At 55.3% G+C, this 20,038-nt stretch overlaps 1 protein-coding gene across 1 annotated transcript in view; it reads right to left on the reverse strand.

Annotated features, from left to right (window-relative positions):
- Positions 1–20,038, reverse strand: part of Man1c1 (mannosidase alpha class 1C member 1) — a 112,442-nt gene that overhangs the window by 55,452 nt on the left and 36,952 nt on the right. Inside the window, exon 2 of the mRNA XM_048782707.1 lies at positions 11,149–11,245. Coding sequence (XP_048638664.1) covers positions 11,149–11,245 — 97 coding nt within the window. The remainder of the gene's footprint in view (positions 1–11,148; positions 11,246–20,038) is intronic.

Below are 20,038 nucleotides of genomic sequence, written 5' to 3' on the forward strand. Positions count from 1 at the left end.
CCACCCCCCCCTCCGACTGCAGGACTTACTTTCGCTCTCACACTTGGATCTGGGGAGCCTGGAGTTCCGGGAAGTCAAGGCCCTTCCCATGAAGCCACCCTGCCAGGGGGAAGGAAGGACCTCGAGGGCTGCCTTGGGAGAGAGGGAGAGTCCTCTTCTTCTCAGCCCTTTCTCTGCTAAACCTTCTCCAGCAGCCCGGCTGTGACGCCCTCTGAGATTGCTGGTGGCCTCGTCTGCGGTGTGTGGGATTCTATCACCCTGGTTTGGGGACAATGACCACCTTGGCTTTACTTTTACAGCCTAAAGCAGGTCTTTGAATCAACGGCACACAGACAGCCCCGAGTTAGTCACCAGCTCCTCCGGGTACCCAAAGCCCTCCCTTGGGGCCTGACGAGACGGGAGGCCCTGGCTCTGGCAGGTCTCGGTGCCCAAGGCAGAGGAAAGGGGGAGCCTGGCTTTGGAGGTGACAAAGAGGATGTGACCAGCTGCAGCCGCTTGCCAGGTACGCAACTTGGGCAGGTGACGTCTTTCAGAGTCTCAGGTGCTCGGTCAGTGACACCACCTCAAAGCACAGCCGTAAGGAATAAATGAAACCAAAAGGGCGGTCCCCCCACCAGGGCCACCTGTGGCTACACCTTCCTGCCCCACAGGACGGGGATGAGGAGCCCGGGTCATCGGGTCGTTGGGGGGCTTTATCTGCCAGGTTTCATGGCAACAATGAAAAGGAGGGGGCTTTCCCCTGGGGACAAGGACAAGGACCAGGAGCAGCGCTGTGTTATGACACCCTGGGCCCCTTCCTCCTGAAACAACTACAAAGGACCTTTTGCAACTGTCTTGGTATAAAGGTGGCTCTGACCCTGGCTGGGTGCATTATTATATCGCTTTTTTTCTTCTGACTTTAAAATAAATTAAAATCGAAACATTCTTTGGGATCCCCGCCCGGTGACTCGGGCAGAGCCAGCCCTGTGCAGGGCTGTGGGGCACCTGCAGGGTGTCCAAAGGCCTCTTCCCGCCACACCTGCACCCCAACCCCTTCTGTGGCCCCCACACTGGCTGACATGGCCTCCTGAGCTTGGCCCGCGTTATCCCTCTACCTGTCACAGAGGTCTCTCTGACGTCTGTTGAAATCTGCCCCAGAGCGTCTGCCCCCCAGTGTGAAGTGGGGGTGGGGGGCTTCATGGGAACAGGAGAACAGTCCCAGGAGCTCGAGGCAAACCCCTCTTGAGATGCCATCTCTCTCATAGGCTCTGTGACACATTGTCTGGGGACACAGGGGGACATCCCTTGTCCTTGAGCCCAGGGCGCCTTGCTCCCATTCCTATCCCCCTCCCCACTCCACACCCAGCTCCCGGCTGGGCACACAGCAGGCACTTGGTACAAAGTGCTGAACCCAGTGAAAACTGAAGCAATAGCTCCAGCCCTGCCCCCCTCCCCCTCCCCTCCCCCTCCCCTCCCTGCCTGTCCTTCAGTCCATCCCAGCGCATCTCTGGGCCTGCACCACGTGGCTCCCTTCCTCGGGCTCATCGTCCTCCTGGCCATCGGGGAGGATGAGAGGACAGCAATTATCCCCACGTGGTCTCCTCCCAGAATTCAAAGCTATTGGGGGAGAAAATGCAATTGTGCGTTACTCAGTCATTAGAACAAAAAAAACAGGAAAACAGGGCAGTGGATCTCAAACTGCTTTTCAGACTCGATGAAAAGAAAAACAAACTTGAGTATTAGCCCCGATTTTTGCTGACAACACACTTCCGGGTCTCTGTCCCCCTCAGGGCTCTGTGCTCAGAAATCTCCAACCGTTTCCTATTGATTCCTGCTGGAGAGCAGGCTGCCTGCCTCAGGGGCCCTGAGCCACAGAGGGGAGAAGCCTGGGATCCCAGGTCCCAGACACGGCCACAGCTCAACCCTGCTCCGCGGGGCCACGGGGACCCAGGCAGCCCCTCTGTCTCCGTTGCTGACCCGACTGCCCACTTGGTGATCCCAGGTCTCATCAGCCACTGTGTTAGGACCTAGAGGTAACCAAAGGCAGCCTGTGCCAGGCGCCCACATGGCTCGGAGGGGAAAGCAGAGCACAGAGAGGGTAGCTTGTCTGGTGGCTGCGGAGCAATTAGAAGTCCTATCTCCTGGCTCCCGGGGTCCAGGGTGGGAGGAAAAACCAAAAGTTGCATTTGCAGGGCCCCATTTATATGCTCACAGATGGTCTCTTCCCACGGCCGCCCCCACTCCAGCCATACGGAACACTTTTCAGATCCAAAGGGGCCTCGGTCCTGCTCAGTCTCCCCTCTGGGTCTTTGCATATGTCTCTCTGTAGCATGACTCTCCTGCTTCTGCATTCATGCTTTTGGTCCCAGTGGGAGGCCATCCCCAGGAGACCTCTCTAAAGCTCATCCCTTTAAGAACACCTTATAAGGCTATACAGACCTGTAATCCCAGATACTGGGGAGGTTGAGGCAGGAGGATCATAAGTTTGAGGCCAGCCTCAGCAACTGAGTGAGACTCTGTCTCAAAATAAGAAGTGAAAAAGGCTGGGGATGTAGCTCGGTGGTAGAGTGCTTGCCTGCCATGGGCAAGGCCCTGGGTTCGATCCCCAGCACCACACACACAGAGCAAGTCAGGGAGTTTCCACCTCATACACTCCCACGGCCTACAAGTTCATGTATCCAGCCTCCTCCCCAGCTGGGGAGGTCCGGGGTGGGGGCTATCTTGTGTCTACAACAGTGTCTGACACACAGTAGGCATGGAACAGTTATGGCCAGATGAAGGAACAGTCTCCTGTGGTTACAACAACAGTCTTGGGGGAAGGTGTATTATGGTTTGGGTCTAGAATGTCCCCAAAGGCACATGTGTTTAAGGCTTGGCCCTAATGTGGCAATGTTCAGAGGCGGGGCTTTGGGGCAGTGACTGAATTATGAGGGCTCCGATCTCATCGTGGACTGATCCATCCAATGACTATCGGAGGTGGTGGCAACCCTAGGGGTGGGGATGGAGCCTAGTCACAGTGTTCCGAAGGCTATACCCTGTCCCTGGCCCCCGCCTTGCTCTTTTTGCTTCCCAGTTGCCATGATGCAAGAAGCTCTGCTCCCCCACGCACTCCCACCATGAAGTTCGCCACACGATCATGGACCAAATCCTCTGAAACCATGAGCCAAAGTAAAATTTTCCTCCTCTGAGTTGATTTTCACAGGTATTTTGTCACAGTGATGAACAGCTGACTAACACAGGGTATCACCATCACCCCCATTCTACAGGAGAGAAAACCTGAGGTGAGCCCGCGGCAGAGCCAGGATGTACCTCCTGTCCCCCAGAACGACGGTTTTCCCCTTCATACCCCTTTCCTGGCACTGTCTCTGTCAGACTAGAGAAGTTCTGCTTTGTGCCACGCTAGTCTGCGGGGTGGACCACAAAGCAGAAGCCACCTTTCACCTCCAGGAAGTGGGGCGCAGCAGGAGGCTGAGGTCACGCACACCAGCAATGGCGAGTGTGGGCACGGATAATGGAGAAACCAGAGCTTCAGGACCGCGAGGGGCTGCCTGCTCTGCAAGACTGGCAGCTTCAGGTGAAGCTTAACGGGATGATCCCACAACTCAAATCCCGGGTGAGTCGCCACATGGAGGTCTGCTATATTTCCACCAAAAAACATGTGCAGAAGCGTTCGCCACCCTCAGACCCTCCTGGTGGGAACGAGGGCTGGTGCAGCCCTGGGGAAAACCACCGGGAAGTTCCTCCAAAGTTCACCTGTGGGCCACCCTGCACCCAGCCACTCCATTCCTGGGCACCCACCAAGGGAGATGGACACCTACGCCCACACCAAAAAAAGTGCATGGGTTTCACAGCAGCGAATTCATGATAGCAAAGAAGTAGAATCAACCCAGATGTTTACCAACGGCTGGACACGGTGATAAGAGGTGGGACATCCACACGGTGGAAGGTCACCTGACGATGAAGAGTAGCTAAGATCTAGTGGCCCCGTGTGGGTGACCACGAGACCCCACAGTCAGTGAAGGAGGCCAGCCTCGAAAGACCAGAGAGCGAAGGCTGTCATTTGCGTAAGGGGCTCAGAAGGAGCAGATCTCCGCCGAGACAGAACGAGATCGGAGCCGCCCAGGAGCGGGGAAGAAGCGGGAGAATCAGGGAAAGGGGGAGTAACTGCTAATGGGCACAGTGCTTCTCTGGGGAATGATAAAAACGTTCTAAAATTGGTTACGGCAATGGCTGCACACCTCTACGCACACACCCCAAATGCACCAAATTAAAAAACAAACTAAAGTGTTTATAGCAGTTTATTCCTAATGACCAGATCCTGGAGACAAACATTCATCAGCAGTCGAACCGGGAAACAAACGTGGAAAAGAACCACTTACTGTTCACGACGTGATAATGGAGGCAAAAAGCAAGTCGGAAAGGCATGGCCTGAAGTTTTAAAGCAAAGAGTCTGTGGTGACAGGAGTCAGGGTAGCAGCCACCCTTGGGGGCCTACTTCCTCCCCACTTCCTTGAGGGAAACAGAAATGCTCTCCGTCTCCACCTGCTTAAGCCACAAGGTTTATGCACACATAGGATTCCCTGGGCTGCACACTTACCATTTGTGCATTTTTACGGAATGTATGTTGTGAGTTACACCTCAGTTTTTAAAAAGCAATCCAGAAGCTGGACACGGTGGCCCACACCTGTAATCCCAACGGCTCGGGAGGCTGAGGCAGGAGGATCGCAACTTAGCGAGGCCCTAAGCAACTCAAAATCAAATATAGAGGGGGATATGGCTCAGTGGTTAAGCGCCCCTGGGTCCATTCCCAGGTACCAAAAAAAAAAAAAAAAGTAATTAAGAAAGAAAAAATAAAGTAGAGGTTCAAGTTTGAGGACCAGGGTTCAAATCCCGAGTGTCAGGCCTTCCGTGAGTTTCCTCTGTCCCCTGTTTCCCCATCTTCGGGCACTTGGTCCAGATGGCTGCCAAGAATCCAACTGGCAGTGCCCACCTGAGGTTCTGCGAGTGCACAGACCTGTGAGTCACAGAGTTTGCTGGGGATTTGGCAAGTGTCTGCGTCAGTGCCAGGAGAGAAGGGGCTTGCCGTGCCAGCTCGGCCCGGTTTCCACGGAAAGAAAGGTCTCTGGGAGGTGGGCGGAGCTGGCACCAGGGGGAATGTGGGTTCCAATGTGAATCATCTGGTGCCTCACCGCAGCTCGCTCAGGAATAGACGCCCTGACTCACTCCGCTCCGACGGGAACGAGACTTGTTGCTAAAATGTCCTATCCAGAGGACCAGCAAGAGCCAGAGTGCTCTCTTAGAATTGGAGCAAAAAGAGAGAGGAAGCAAGACACCCGCTAGTTACCCAGCGAGAGCCAGTGGCTGGGAGTGGAGAACCCAGCGCCACCTTCGAGGGGAGTGCTTTGCTTTGATAATCACCCTGAGCGACCCGAGGGGCCTTTCGATCATTAGAAGTTGGCTGAAGAATTGTCACTCAAGGACCCAGGGAGACCACTCGCGGCCTCAATGTCTGCCTAGCAGCTGTAGGTGCTGCCTGTCATTCAAAGGTGTGTGTGCAGGGTTCACCCAGTTACGTGCCTCATGCCAAAGGCCAGTGACCCTGCTTCTGACCCATTTCCTCCAGTTTCTGCTGCCCCTGGCTGCGGGTGGAGCATTCAGGGCTCCCCAAAACACCTGGTTACCAGAAAGTTTGCCAGCTTCCCCCAAAGCCTGACCCATTCCATCTGGGGACTGTGACATCGTCACTTGTGGGGCTGATGCCAGCTCTTCCTCAAAGCCAGCTCCAGGCCTGGCCAGGGGTGTGCACACGGCCGGAAGCAGCGAGCAGCACAGCCTGACGCGGATCTTCCAGGAACGAGGAGCTTTTCCACAAAAGCCCAACTCTCGAAGGGTGACAAAGTATTTTCTCCAGATAAGTCAAACGCTCAGCCCCCAACCCAGGAGAAGAGAAAGGCGCTGGGAAGGGCGTCCGTCCAACAGGAGAGGAAGCCTCTGGCCTCTGGTGAGGCTCGCTGCGGGCCAAGCCCCCGAGTGAAGAGCAGGGAGCGGGGGTGCAGAAGGTTGAGGCCTGCTCAGTTTCACTCAGCTGCCAATGCCAGGGCTGAGACCTGAACCCCGACAAATCTCTGAAGTCAAAACTGCCACCTCCCAGAAACGAACTCACCCCCACGGAGAGCCCCCGGGAGGCTGGTGTGTGCGGGAGTGTGCGGGAGAGCGAGGCCACCCGGCAGACGCACTCCTAAGTCTCATCCCCAAAAGCAACTGCAAAATGACCTCCTGGGGCCTGGACTTCGTCCCTCTTCACATCACGCTTGTTCCGTTTACAAGGCCATGATGGTTTTTCTGCTGCCGAGGCCGAACACTCCCCGCCCGTGATCTGGAAATCATGCTGCGTCCCTTACCTCACCCCAGGCCATAAATCATCCCCAGAACGGGACTGGGTTGGCAGTTCTATCAGTGGATCCACCATCAGAGGCGGAATCCAATTTGGGGCTCTCGCTGTCGCCGGGGGGTGGGCTCGGAGCGGGGGACTTTGCTTTTGGCCACGCAAGCACCTCCACCCTCCGTGGAGAAGAGAGTCGGATCCGCTGACCAAGCAGGACTGTCACTCCCACAGGGTCTGTTTGCTGGTTCTAAGAGCACTCTGTGGCGGGAGGTCACGGGGACAGTGAGCACACGCCGCAGGAGCCAGGCTGGGACGAGGGGCACAGGGAAACAGGCAGCAGAGGCTGCAGCGGGCAACCCATCCACCCGCAAGACAGACCGAGAGCCTGCGGTGAGCCCCACAAGGGCTTTTCCCTTGGGTGATAACTATTCTATTTAACAAATAAAACAAACGACAGCAGCTTGTATGTCACGACTGCATGTGGACAGATCCTGTACCAGCAATCGACACACGTCAACTGAGTTTGATCTTTGCAACGTTCATCCCCATTGCACAGACGGAGAAACTGAGGTGCAGGGAGGTCAGGAAACAGGCCAGGGTCACATGGCTGGTATGTGGCAGAGACAGGATTTGAACCGCCTTCCCAGGGGTTGCCCACCCAAGCACTGGAGAGCTGTAGGGACAGGGCAGGAGGGATCAGGGTGGAACAGCCCCGCCACCCTCGTGTGGGTTCCTGGGTCCAGGGACCTTGGGTACGTCCCCAGTCAGAATGGGAGTTGACCCTGATCTGTGGGTGGGCCTTACATCCTCCTCAGGCCGCTGAAACTTGCAGAATGCCTTGTACGTGCCAGGCATAGAGAGGAGACTTGGAGTGTTGACCCATTTCACTCTCCACCAATCCTGCGAAAGAGGTACTACTATCATTCACTTTTAGTTGGGGAGACAGACCCAGAGAGGTTAAGAGGCTGGCCCAAGCTCACACAGCTGAGCTCTCCAGCTAGACTGCCTGGTATTCTGCAGCCCTAGCAGCAGGTATCCACATCTGCCCGGTTTTCAGAGGCGACGAGGCTGGGCCACTTTCTCTATGGCACTGAGCGCAGTTACTACCTTATGGCTAGTTCCTCTACGCCCCTCCCCTGCACGGCTCAGGCTACTAATGCACCTCTGTGACAAAGAAACCCACTGCCCAGCTCTAGGCCTGGCCCCTGGCCTGGCCCTTTGCCCATCTCCTCTCTCGAGAGGCTCAAGGTACGCTCCAAGGCCACTCACTTGGCAGGATCTGAAGTCCCTGGTCTTTGTTCCCAGCTGGACACTGACCATCCGGCCAGCGCTCAGAGTGGGAAGGAGCGGCCTTCCGCCCTGGCCTAAGCCACCTTCAAGAAGCAGGCTGGGTCTTCTCTGCTGGTGGCCACTGGGGCCTTAGGGGCATTTTTTTGAGGAGACTTGCTGAGCTGGATGTGGGTAAAAAAGGAAGCCACCAAGACGGTCTGGGAGCTGGGGAGGCGCCCCGCCGGGAGGCCTGGTTCCCACAGTAAGAGCAGGTTTGAGGAAGGGCAGGAGGCAGCCGGGAGAGGGGGCTGTGTGGGGAGGGGCTACGCAGGGAGATGAGGCTCCGGCATCTACCCTGTAGATCTCAAGGCACCGCATGAACCCACCAGCCAGCCCCCAGCAGGTCCCCCGCAGGCCCCCAGGGTGAGCCTGCAGGTGTCCATGTCCAAACTGAGCACAGGGTCAGAGTCTCGGCTGGCAGGACAGATGGGCACTGCCTACCACCTGACCACCCCTGGCGTCCTGTGTCCGCAGGGCTCAGCCTCCAGTGAGGCCAGAGTCCAGGGTGATGCAGCCCCCAGGAGTCCAGGAAGGACAAGGCGGTGACACACAGCCTGACTCTGTGTGTGTGTGTGTGTGTGTGTGTGTGTGGTATCAGGGATTGAACTAGGGGCAGTTAACCACTGAGCCATGCCCCCGGCCCTTTTTATATTTTATTTAGAGACAGGTTCTCACCGAGTTGCTTAGGGCCTCACTAAGTTGCTGAGGCTGGCTTTGAACTCGAGATCTTCCTGCCTCAGCCTCCCGAGCCCCTGGGACTACAGGGGTGAGTACCATGGCGCCTGGCCCACCCACTTGTATCTTTGGGGATAGCCCAGCTTCAAAGCCCCTCTTGGATCCACCCCAACTAGAACCTCTCCCAGGCTCCTAGAATCAAGCCTTCGGTCTTTGGGTGTATTCTCATGGGCCTCTGTACCTAGGACCTATTCAAGGTGACGGTCATCGTAGCCACCACGTAGTAACAGGGTCGACGTATCAGGCAGACCCTGGGCTGGGTTGGGGCTGATTTCACCTTCAGCTTTATTCCCTTTACGAAAAGTGGAAGTCTCCGAGAAGCCACCTGCCCCAGGCCACACAACCAGAAGTGGGGAAGCCTGAGTTTGAGCCCAGGTCTGTCTGGCTCCAGAAACATAGAACCTCAGCCACGAGGACACTTCCTGTCTGTTGTGCGTGTCCCTGTCTCTGAGAACACTGGGACGGACCCTAGGGAGGCCCTGGGGAGTGGTGCCTGTGTGTCTTGGCAGAGTTGGTGGACAGCTCGCTGTGCCATTTGCCCCCGTGTCCCCAGGAGGCAGCCCTGGGCATAGCCCCTAGTGAGCATTTGGTGAGAGAGAAAAAAGTCCACACCAGCTCCCCCGCCTGTGCCGGGGTCTCCTTTCTCAGGGGGCCAGCCACCCACTGAGGCTCATTTGTTAGCTGCAGAGGGAAGACTCCCTGTCTCTGGGTGATGGGTTCCCAGGGCCTTGCTAAGGCCACCCCAGGGACCTCAGAACTCACAGTGGGCTCACTAGGGCCACTGCAACAGAAATCGTCAGTCACTCTTATATACACGGGCCTCTGCCTGTTCACGTATGCACTCGCTAACATCTTCACAGCAGCCCAGTATGAAGGATGAACCACAGGGGCCCAGAGAGGGTAAGTGACTTGGACTTGGTCACACAGCTCAGGACAGCGTAAGAATTTGTAAACAGACTCAAAACCTGGGTTCTTTCCACCTTTAAAGGCAGCTCTTCCAGGTTTGGTGACTGACAAGGGGCTGGAGGGTTGAGACTCAATCCCAAGCCATGAGAAACGATACACAATGAGGCTGGGTTCAGCCCAATCCCTCCCAGAAGTGTTTCCCGTGGTGGTCTGAGCAAAAGCTGGGCCTACACTGAGTGATTTCAGAAATCCGCAGTCTCTCCTACCCACTGACCACAACACCCCGGATATCTGCAGACTGTTCAGAGAGGAGAGGGGATGCTTTCTCCACCACATTTCTGTTTATTCCTGTAGCAGAATCTCCAACAGCTTCAGTGAGATCCACAGCCTTCCCCAGGGCTGCCGTGGGGTGCTCAGGAAGGTCTGCCCTGGGCAGGTGGGGGCAGCCAGCCCTACCCGGGATCCACCTTCCTGCTCAGGGCTAAGGGAGCATCTCCCTTCCTCCATCTGACCTGGGAATTCCTCTCTAAGAATCTGTTCTCAGACAAAATCTTATGCACAAATGTTACCACCTGCATTATTTCTGATAGCAAAACCTTTGTCTAACATCAGGGGGACGGTTAAGTGAATGATGGCCCACACAATCACTGGAGCCATTAAAAAGGAAAAATTTATAGGACCTAGGAAAACACGATGTAACATTAAACCAAAAAAAAAAAAGAGTCATAGAATAGTATGGGGGGGGAGCACACAGAAGGAGAGAGGGGAGGGGAGGAGCCCAGGTGCCAAGAGCCACAGCTACATCCAGGAACTTTTTTTTTTTTCTGCCTTATCTTTTTGACATTTCCCCCTCCTCCCGACATTCCTAGGATAATCAGAAAAATAAATACACACCCGCTACTCAAGTCCACAGCCCACACCCAAAGGAGGAACTTGTCTGCACCGCCAGCCAGGTTCCGAGGCCGACTGGTCTAGGAGAAGGAGGGTCCCTGTCCCCTTTCCCATGACGCCAACACCTGGGACAGGGCCATGCCTGTGGGGCTGTCCCTTGTAAATCTGCCCTTAGGTTTTCCTGGGAATTTCCATCTTGGTTTTTTGGTTCCAGATTCCAGGAACCTTTTGGGATGAGGGATAGGGGGAGTGGGCTTCCTCTCTCCAGGGCAGCACCACCCATGTCCCAGGGAAGGGGGTGGCCCTGCTGTCGCAGCATCGTTGGGCAGGAATGGCTGCAGAGGGGGGCTGGCACCGGGGGTGGGTGCTAGAGTTGACATGTGAGGCTGGGCACATAATAAGCCCCTGCAGCCTCTGTGGGATCAGGGAGGGACATACAGGGCTCTGGGCCTGCGGCTGGCCCGGGGTTAAGCCAGGGGACTGCAAAGCTGCAGGCAAAACGCGAGCTGTCCCGACTCCAGGGTCCACCTGGAGCGTCCCAGAGACACGGGCACCGAGACCCTCAAGGCAGCCTGGTCCCCAGCCCACGGGAGTGTGTTCAGCCTCCAGAACGGCTCCCGCACCATCCCACAGCCACCTTCCGGGGAAGCAGTCACCAAGCCTTCTCCTGGGCACCAGGTCTCCAGCCCTCCCCTCCCCTCCCCATCACAACTCCAAGTTTCTTTGCTTTAAAGACCAAGTGGTCACTGCACCCAGAAATCCACACGCTGGAGAGGCACGGGGCTCCCCAAGTCGGGGAAGCAGGGGCAGCTCCCAGGGAACAGGACTCCTCTCAGCAGGTGGAAACAGAGCCCCAGGTGCGACTCAGCACCCCCCCGCGTGGCCAGCCTCCCCGGCGACGTCCAGGTGCCCCAGCGACTCACCGAATATGTGGCCCTGGTAGCCGTCCTTGCTGAGCGGCCGGAGCTCGTTCTTGCCCATGGCGTAGCGCCGGTAGTTGGCCCAGGCGAACTGCATCATCTGCCAGAAAGAGCAGAGGACAGGACCTCGGTGAGGGATGCCAACGGTGTGGGCGAGCCCCGTCCACCCGGGGCAACGGGCCTTAAGCCCATTTTGCGGTTGGCTGTCTCCCTGGCTCTGGAGCCCGAGCTGCACGAGGGCAGAGGCTGCACGCGCCTTGCCTCGGTTTCCCCCAGAGCACCCAGCCCAGGGCTGGGCACACAGAGGCCTCAACAGGAGCCGGGCACTGTGTCACCCGGCACACCCCGAGCTCGCCTCACACCAGCACCTGCTCCCCAGGCTGAGGAACATGCATGGTGACCGCCTGCCCGCCCTTGTCCCCTTGTCCCCTTGTATGGTGTCCCCCATCTGCCTTTGCAGGGCAGGTTGCAGGAGGCACGGCAAAGCTCTGGGTGGCCGCAGGGCAGAGGAGGGAGTGGGGAGCACAGGAAGGCAGAGCCCAGGGGCCGCTGCAGTGAAAAGAACTCAGGCTGCGAGATCAGAGAGGTCTGGTTTCTAACACTGCCTCTGCCACCCTCCCTGGGGCTCTGGCTGAATGTCCCCCAGTCTCAGCTGCCTCCTCCGAGGTCTACTGACAAGGCATGAGCCTGCTTTGCCACATCCGAAGGTTTCCTTGAGCGACCAGAATGACCTGCCCCCTTCCAGCAGCAGGGGAGTGGCGGTCCCGGGGTCACTTCCCACCTGGGCCTTCAAAGCGCCCGTCTGGTCTCGGGCCCCACCCTCACTTCCATTCACAAACACTGGCTGCCCCAGAAGCCCTGGGGGCTGTGGAGACGGGTGGATGGCCCCACCCTGAGCTCCGACTCAGCAGGCTGAGGAGGAGCCGGGAACTGCCTTTTTGACAGTCCCCCACGATGTGTCGGTCCCTGGGTCACATCTGACAACCACCGATGAATGCATCACAGGGTGAGTGTCCCTTGCCCCAGATGCTTGGACCTGGAAGAGGCTTAGATTTCAGACTTGTTTGAATTTTAGAAAATCCACATCTGTAGGATGAGGCATCCTAGGAGGCCCGAGTCCAGCCGCGGATTCCTCTGTGCCGCATACTGCTTAGACGCGCGGCCTGAGGATGACTTTGCACGATATTTCTGGCGTACCTGCATTTTCACTGTGACCATCCCAAGAGGCCAGGTGTGTGGGTGGCATCAAGCTCTTGCAAGTTTCAGACTTCAGAGCCCCGTGGATCTCTGACCAGGGACGCTCAGCCTGGACTTGTGCCCATGACCGCCCTGCTGGACACCGTGCTGCGGCCTGTGGCTTTCTCTTCCTGTCCCTTGGCCTGTGTTGTCTCTCCCGGTGGCCCTCTTTCTAGGATATCACCTGTGTCCTCCGTGAGGGGCAGCCCCTGGTGCCCAGGTTTAGAAGCCACGTCTTCCAGGCACATCCGGACAGTGCCCACAGATGCACCCACTGCCGTGGCCCAATGCACAGACACGGAAGACAGACCTGATGGGAGTGTCACCCGCCTTCCTGGAAGACAGAGGGACACTCCAGCGCCACCTCCCCATCTCGTAGCTGATGGAACGGAGGCTCCCGGAGGAAAGCGGTCACAACGGCGCAGCCAGGTGGCTGGAACCCAGCCCTTCCATCTCCTTGTTCGCAGGTCCCCTCGGTGCGTGGTGACGTGAGGCTGCCCGTGCAGCACACGTGCAGATGTCAGGTGACGCATGCCAGGTAGGGCCTGGCACTGCCCTGGGCCTGGTTCTCCCCCGCCGTCATTTTCTACTTATCTTGAATTGGCAATGGTGGCACATAATTGCGGTACCAGCGCTGGAGGGGCCTGGCCTCCTCCCTCAGCCTCTCTCATCGGGGGTCGCCCCTGTGAAGTGGGTGGGGAGAGGGGGGGGCAAGTGGCTGTGGGGGAGGGGCAGCGGCAGCTCCTCAAACAGAAATGACAGCAGAGAATAAGCCCCAGAAAGGGGGGGGGACCTCACCTGGAGCTGCCCCCTCACAGGGAGGGACACAGGCAGAGCAAGTACAGGAGCCACGGTGTCTACGGGCCTCAAAGGCACTGTCACTGCAGGGATGTGGAGGTGTTTGGAACTCGTCCTATTCTCTCCGTCACCCACCTCCACGGGGTGGAGCGAAGGCAGGGCCCATCCCACGCGCCTCTGGGGCTGGATTCCGAAGGCGTCACACACAGGCCCTCAGAGCACAAGCGTGGCCCCAGCTGGGACCCAGGGGGCTCCACCCAGGTGCTGGATGAGCAGGGGACAGAAAGCCCCTCGCCCTCCAGCCAGTAGCCTTCCTCCCTCCTGCGAACACACCTGCACCAAGCACTGCCAGGGGCCTGGTCCCCGGCTGAAGCCAAGGGGTCACTCTCCCGGCTTCTGCTCTCTTCCCCGCTGCCACCTACTCCTCTTCCTTCAGGTCTCACTGCAGGGCACATCTGCAGGGAGACCCCGTTCCCAGACACACCCAAGTCACACTCCCGCCCACAGTCCTGCCGCGAAGTCCCTTATCCCTGGCCAGTATTCACCGCTGGGCACCCTACCACTCACCCAGCCGCTGGCTCATAGAAGGTGCTCATTAAAATATTTGCCAACTGAATATAAGAAGGGACGAAAGCTGGCTCTGGAGCTCCACTTGCGGCCAGGAGACTCGGTGCAGACCATGGACGACACAGGTAGGACACCAGCAGGTGAAAGAGAAGTCGGAGGGCAGAGGCTGGTGAGCCACACATGGGCTCAGGACGGGGCAGGTGCAGGTTCAGGGGTACCTCAGCCCAAGCCACTACAGAGTTTCACAGGATGCTTCCTTAATCAGCCTGAATCTGGCTCACCCTGCCACCCCCTGCAGACCCTCAGCCTCGGGGAGTCCACTCTGGAGTCCCTGCAGGATGCCTGCCGGCCAGCGGACCGCACTGCCCCTCAGGCAGCTTCCCTCCCAGCGAAGTTCTGAATCCCCCGCGCTTCCCACGGTGCCCTCTGAAATGCTCTTCCAGGTGCCCCACGACTCTGTCGCCCATTCCTTGAACTGATGCTTTTGGTAAGGGCCAGACATCCAAGTGTGAGCTTGCCCCGGTCACCACTGGACCAGGTCCTGCAGGCACGGACCTGCCATTTGTCCCCAGTCCCTCCATCTTGTTGGAATCTGCCTGTCAACCCGGGCTGCCAGGATCTTTCTGGAACCAGATCTCACTGCTCAACACATGTGCGTCTTCCTACTTTAAGTAACTGGCAAAGCCGACGGGCTGCCACGTGTGTCTCCCCAGGTTTTGGACAGAGGCATTTGTAGCTGGCTGAGGACGGAGCCAGGAGGCAGCAGAAGAGCCTCGCTCCCGGCTCCGGGAGCTGCCTGTCATCCATCCACAGATGAGGAAGCCGCCAAGTGATCAGCGCAGCCCCCGGCTCTCCATTTTTGTACATGAAGATATTGTGAAAGACGAGGCTGGAACAGAAAAACACCCTGCCCTAGTACAGCTCGTACAGAAGGAATAAATTGCCTTAAAAAAAAAAAAGAAAAGAAAAGAAAGAAAATAAGGGGTTAGACGAGCATGATTGTTCTCAGAGAGATCATTTTGGCTTCTATGAATCATTATTTTTTTGTTCTAAACGCTTGCAAATTGCTGTCTTAAAGACCTATTAGACCTGCTAGAATGGTTTCACTCACAAAGATGGCCAAGCCAAGGTGCCGGCCAGGATGTGGGGCCCCGGGGACCTGTATAAATAGCCAGTGGAGAACAAAGACGCTGCAGCCACTTGGGGGGGAATGTTAAATGTGGTGTCACCAGAGAACCTGGCAAAGCCGATCCTAATGTATACCTGCACCGGGAAGAGTCGACGCAGCAAGTGGGAGAGATGTGGCTCAGAAAGGGCTGCTTGCAAGGCTGGGCCTGGGCTGCCTGGGAAAGTGGATCCCGCGGGCGTCCCCAGCGCTGTCTAGTTGATAAGGGAGGCTCGAGGTGCCGGGCTGCACAGACCTCGGGGCTAATGCCAGGCATCTGCTTTCCTGGCGGGAGCTGGGATTTCAGTACACTTCAGGCAGAGGGTGCCTACGGGACCAGCCCCCAGGAAAAGCCCTGGGCAATGAGTCTCTGAAGAGCTTGCCTGGTAGACAACACCATCCACGGCGTCACGACTTCATGCTGCAGGGATTAAGTGCACGCTGTGTGCTGTGCCTGGGAAGGGACTCTTGGAGCCCGTACCTGGTTTCTTCTAGACATCCGCTCGTGCACATTTTCTTTTTCTTTTTTTTTTTTAAATACCTTTATTTTTATTTATTTTTATGTGGTGCTCAGAATCGAACCCAGGGCCTTGCACCTGCTAGGCGAGCGCTCTACCGCTGAGCCACAACCCCAGCCCTTCATGCACATTTTCTTTGGCTCATTTTGTGGTGTGTTCTTTCACGGTAACAAATCCTAGCTGTGAGTGGGACTGTGGCGAGTCCTCAAGTCCTCCTAGTGAATTGCTAAACCTAGGAGTGATCTCAGGGGCCCTTGACAAAATAAAAACATAGGTCCACACAGAAATAAATGTTCACAGCAGCAATATTTATCCTAGCCAAAAAGTGGAAACAACCCCAATGCCCATCAACTGATAGATGGATCAAGTACATGTGGTATATCCATACAATGGAATATTATTCAGACACAAAAAGGATCAAAGCACATGTCACACCATGGGCGATAAATACTATGCCAAGCAAGGAAACCAGACACAGAAATGCTACTGAGTGTATGACTCCATTTATATGAAATGTCCAGAATAAGCAAACACACACTGGCAGGAAGTGGAGTGGTGGTGGCCAGGAACAGGGACGGGGAAATGGAGAGTGCCTGCTATTGGGCCTGAGGTCTTCTGGGTGATGAAAATGTTCTAAATTGACTGTGGTGATGACCCTATGACTGGATATACAAAAAACACTGAATGCCACACTTTCCAATGGTGGGTTTTGTGGTATGTGAATTCTATCTCAATAGAGCTGTTACTTAATATTAGTGGGAACAAATCCCATTCACCCTTTGACTTGACACCTAGCAGGACACACTACCTCAGGGATATTTCTGCCAAAATTGCCTGATGTGAACTAACCATGAGGAAACATCAGTCAAACCCCAACTGAGCAACCTCCAGGGTCGTGAATCCATTTCTTCAAACACAACTACAGGTGACTCACACCTGTAATCCCAGCTACTTGAAAGGCTGAGGTGGGAGGATCACAAGTTCAAGCCCAGCCCAGGCAACTTAGCAAGACCCTGTCTCACAAAGGGCTGGGGTGTGGCTCAGTGGTAGAGGGCGAGCCTGGCATGTACAGGCCCTGAGGTCCATTCCCAGCCCTGCAAGAAAATCAATAAAACAACAAAGTCAAGAAGGAAAGACCCAGGAACCCCCAGATGGAAGGAGGCTGAAGAGATGGGCACCAAGTGCAACACAGGATCTTGCATCAGATCCTGGGCCAGAAATGACATCGGTGATGGTGGTGGTAAGTGATGGTGGTGATGATGGTGGTGATGGTAATGGTAGTGATGGTGATGATGGTGATGATGGTGGTGGTGGTGGTGGTGGTGATGGTGATGGTGATGGTGGGATGGTGGGTGGTGACGTATTTTTGAGACAACTGTCAAAATCTGAATGGGGGATAGGGACCAAACAGTCACACTGTACCAATGTTAATTCCCAGTTGTGACAGTTTTGCTGTGGTTTAGTGGAAGCACCCCATCTTCTTGGAAGTACACAATGAAGTTTTCAGGGTTCCAGAGCATTGTGTCTGCACCGTGCCCTCAAATGGTCCAGAAAAATCATGATGTGTGTGCACGTGTCTAGGAAGGCGGGTGAGCGGAGAGGGTGAGATGTTAACATCTGCAGAACCATGATGGGTGGTCAACGGGAGACCCTGGGTGGAGTTCACCACTTTTCTACAAGTCTGAATTATTTAAAAAAAAAAAAAAAAAAAACCATTAGGGAATTTTGCTGGAGGTCAGTGACTCAGATTTCTCTATTACAGAATTCTATCTTCCTATTTTTTTAAGGATCACGACGGAGCGTGCCCACTGCCCAACACCCTGTGGTTCCTCTCACCCCGGTTCCTCCAAAGCCTGGTGGCTCCACCCTGGCTCCCTCCGCCTGTACGGAGAAGGCAGAGCCCAGCAACAAATCAGCAATTGCGACTGCGGTTTCTCCTTTTATAATTACATTGTCTTGCTCCGTCGAGGTGCCGTCCTTAGTCTATTCTTCCTGCTAAACAGACCCCCCCCCCCCGAAAGGCCCCTCGTGGGGTCCTGAGCACTTTCCAGAAGTCTCAGCTCATCGGCCTCGGGCCACACGCCTCTCCTCCCATTTCTGGTCGCTCCTTTCGCTTGAGCTCAGCTCTGCAGTATTCTTTGCTATGGTTTGGACCCAGTTTGTCCCCAAAGGCTCATGTGCTGGGGGCCTGGTCCCCATGTCACGGTGTTGAAAGGGGGTGGAGCCTACGGGAGGCCCTGGTGGCGGGTGATTAGGTCATGGAGGGCACCACCCTTGGGAGGCCCAATGCCCGTCTTGTGGGGTGGGTTTGTTCCTGGGACCGGCCTGGCTGCCCAGAGAGGGCTGTCACGAAGCCACTTCCGTTTTCTTGGCTGGCTCGCTCTCTTGCTTCCTCTCTCGGTGCAACCTCTCTCTCCTGCACACACTCACTTCCTCTTTCTGTCTGTCCACCAGAGACCAGCAAGGTCTCTCCCCAGAGGCCTTCACCAGAATCTGATGCCAGCACCACGCCCCTGAACCTCCACAACTGTGAGCCAAATAAAACTCTTTTCTTCATAAAGTGTTCACTTTAGGTATTGTGTTATAGCAACACCAAAAAGACTAAAGCATCTTTGCAGATGATTAAAAAAATAAAACTGATATCTGTCTATCCATCTCTTAGTATTTTAATGGATCAAGGGTTCACAGGCTCACGGCAGGAAAGCAGACAGAGAGCAGGAAAACATCCCTAACCACCGTTCCCATTTTGGTGTCTTTCCACCCTTTTCCTCCCACAACTCTTTGTTTCTTGCTGTGATTACGAAACAAACATTCAATTTTATCACAAAGGCTTTGTAAACATCATTTTCCGCAGCTGACACATCGACTCATCATCGTGGACTTTATCATCCTCCTGGACCACTAGACATTTTGGTGATTCCTAGTTTGGGGCTAATGCAAAATCATGCCACACTGAACATCTCTGTGCTCATGATATTTCAAATAACTTCCTTAGGCCACAGTCCCTACAAAATCCCCAGGAAAGAAGCTGGAATTTATAAATACATACAGGGGTTTTTGAAGATTACAGCCAGACAGCTTATTTTGCCTACCACCGTGCAAAACTTGGCGAATGAGAAAAGTGTTTAACAATTTTGTGACAATACAGAAGAGCAGTCCACTCGGGGAGGTAAAACTCACATAATGAAAAACCGCCACTCACATTCCTGCAGCTCCCTGACTAGTTCAGCTTCCTCGAGTTGGGTCGTTCGGCGGGCTTGACGGGATAGGTATTTTTCCACTTAGAAATAATTATGCAAGGGCTAAAAAAAATGTATGAGATATAAAACAGTAAACAGATATTAAAAATTGTGTTTAAATGTTTAGTGATGGGCAAAAAAAATCACTCATTATGTCATATTAAGTGGAAAAGCAAGATGCTAAATGATATGGTATGAAATTTCATTGGCCTATTGTACAAGGGTCTAAAAAGAAAAGATGTGGTTGACAGCGGTTCTATCTGATAGGAGCAGTTCAGGGATTTTAAATTTTCTCTTCTAGTTGTCTTATATTTTCTGAATTTTCTACAATGAACATTAAGAAATGTTTGTGATGTAAAAAAGAAATGTTTTTAAATGAAAAATAAGACGGGGAAGGGGTCTGGTCCTGTCCACGGGGAGGAAGTACCAGGGCGGCTGGCTGTGGGACAGACAGGGCAGAGCTGGGTCTTCAGGGAAGGAGGAGGCAGGTCCTCGGAGCAGAAGTCAGAGAAGTTCACGCAGCAGAAGCCACAGCATGAACTGCAGCCCGGGGCCAGAATTCCAGAGAAACAGACTTTGAGGGCCAGGGACACAATGCATTCCCCAAACCACGCTTTACAGGAGCCACGGGAGAGGAGGAGAGGGAAAGTGACTAGCCGTGGCCAGGACTCAGAGGTGAGCAGCGCTGGGAGGATCTGTCTCCAAGAAGCAGGGGAGGATGGTGCACCTGACCGAGCAATGGCAGCCTGAGTTGTAGCAAGAGACACTCAGGTCAGGTTCAAGAATGTGACCATGAGAATCACCAGACATGAGACTAAAATACAAGAGGATCCGTACCTCTGCCCACAGTGGGTTCTAGAAATATACGACAGGCAGTGGTCCTGTGGTGTCCATGCTGGAGGCAGAAGGTGGCTCTGGAGTCTCTGAAGCCCCTCCCTTCCAGCAGTCTGTGATGTACAGATTCAAAGAATCCAGAACAATAGACCACGAGGCCTGCCCTTGGCCTGCCCCTCCCCTGCCCTGCTCTGGGCAGCTCTAGCGATGGAGGACGAGGGAGCCAAGACTCTGGGAGCCGAATCCTCAGATGCTTCTCTAGCTCTTTCCCAAACAAAGGATGTTCTTGTCCCCGGAACAAGCCCCAGGGACGAGAGACCTCAACATGAGGACCGTGGCAGGCAGACGAGGCCTTTGGTCTGAGGTCATCTTTCTCCTGCCTCGGAGCTCCAGAATTCTCTCCCACAGACAAGCGACTGGAGCCTGCGGTCACCAGGCCCAGGTGCCCTCCCAGACCAGGGGCCCAGAGCCATGGAGCCAAGAAAGGAAGGTGCCCTGGAGGAGGGACGAGGCAGGGTGGCCGCCACGGCCTCAGG

The sequence above is a fragment of the Marmota marmota genome, unplaced genomic scaffold (genome assembly GCF_001458135.2).
Source record: "Marmota marmota marmota unplaced genomic scaffold, marMar, whole genome shotgun sequence".
Taxonomy (NCBI): domain Eukaryota; kingdom Metazoa; phylum Chordata; class Mammalia; order Rodentia; family Sciuridae; genus Marmota; species Marmota marmota.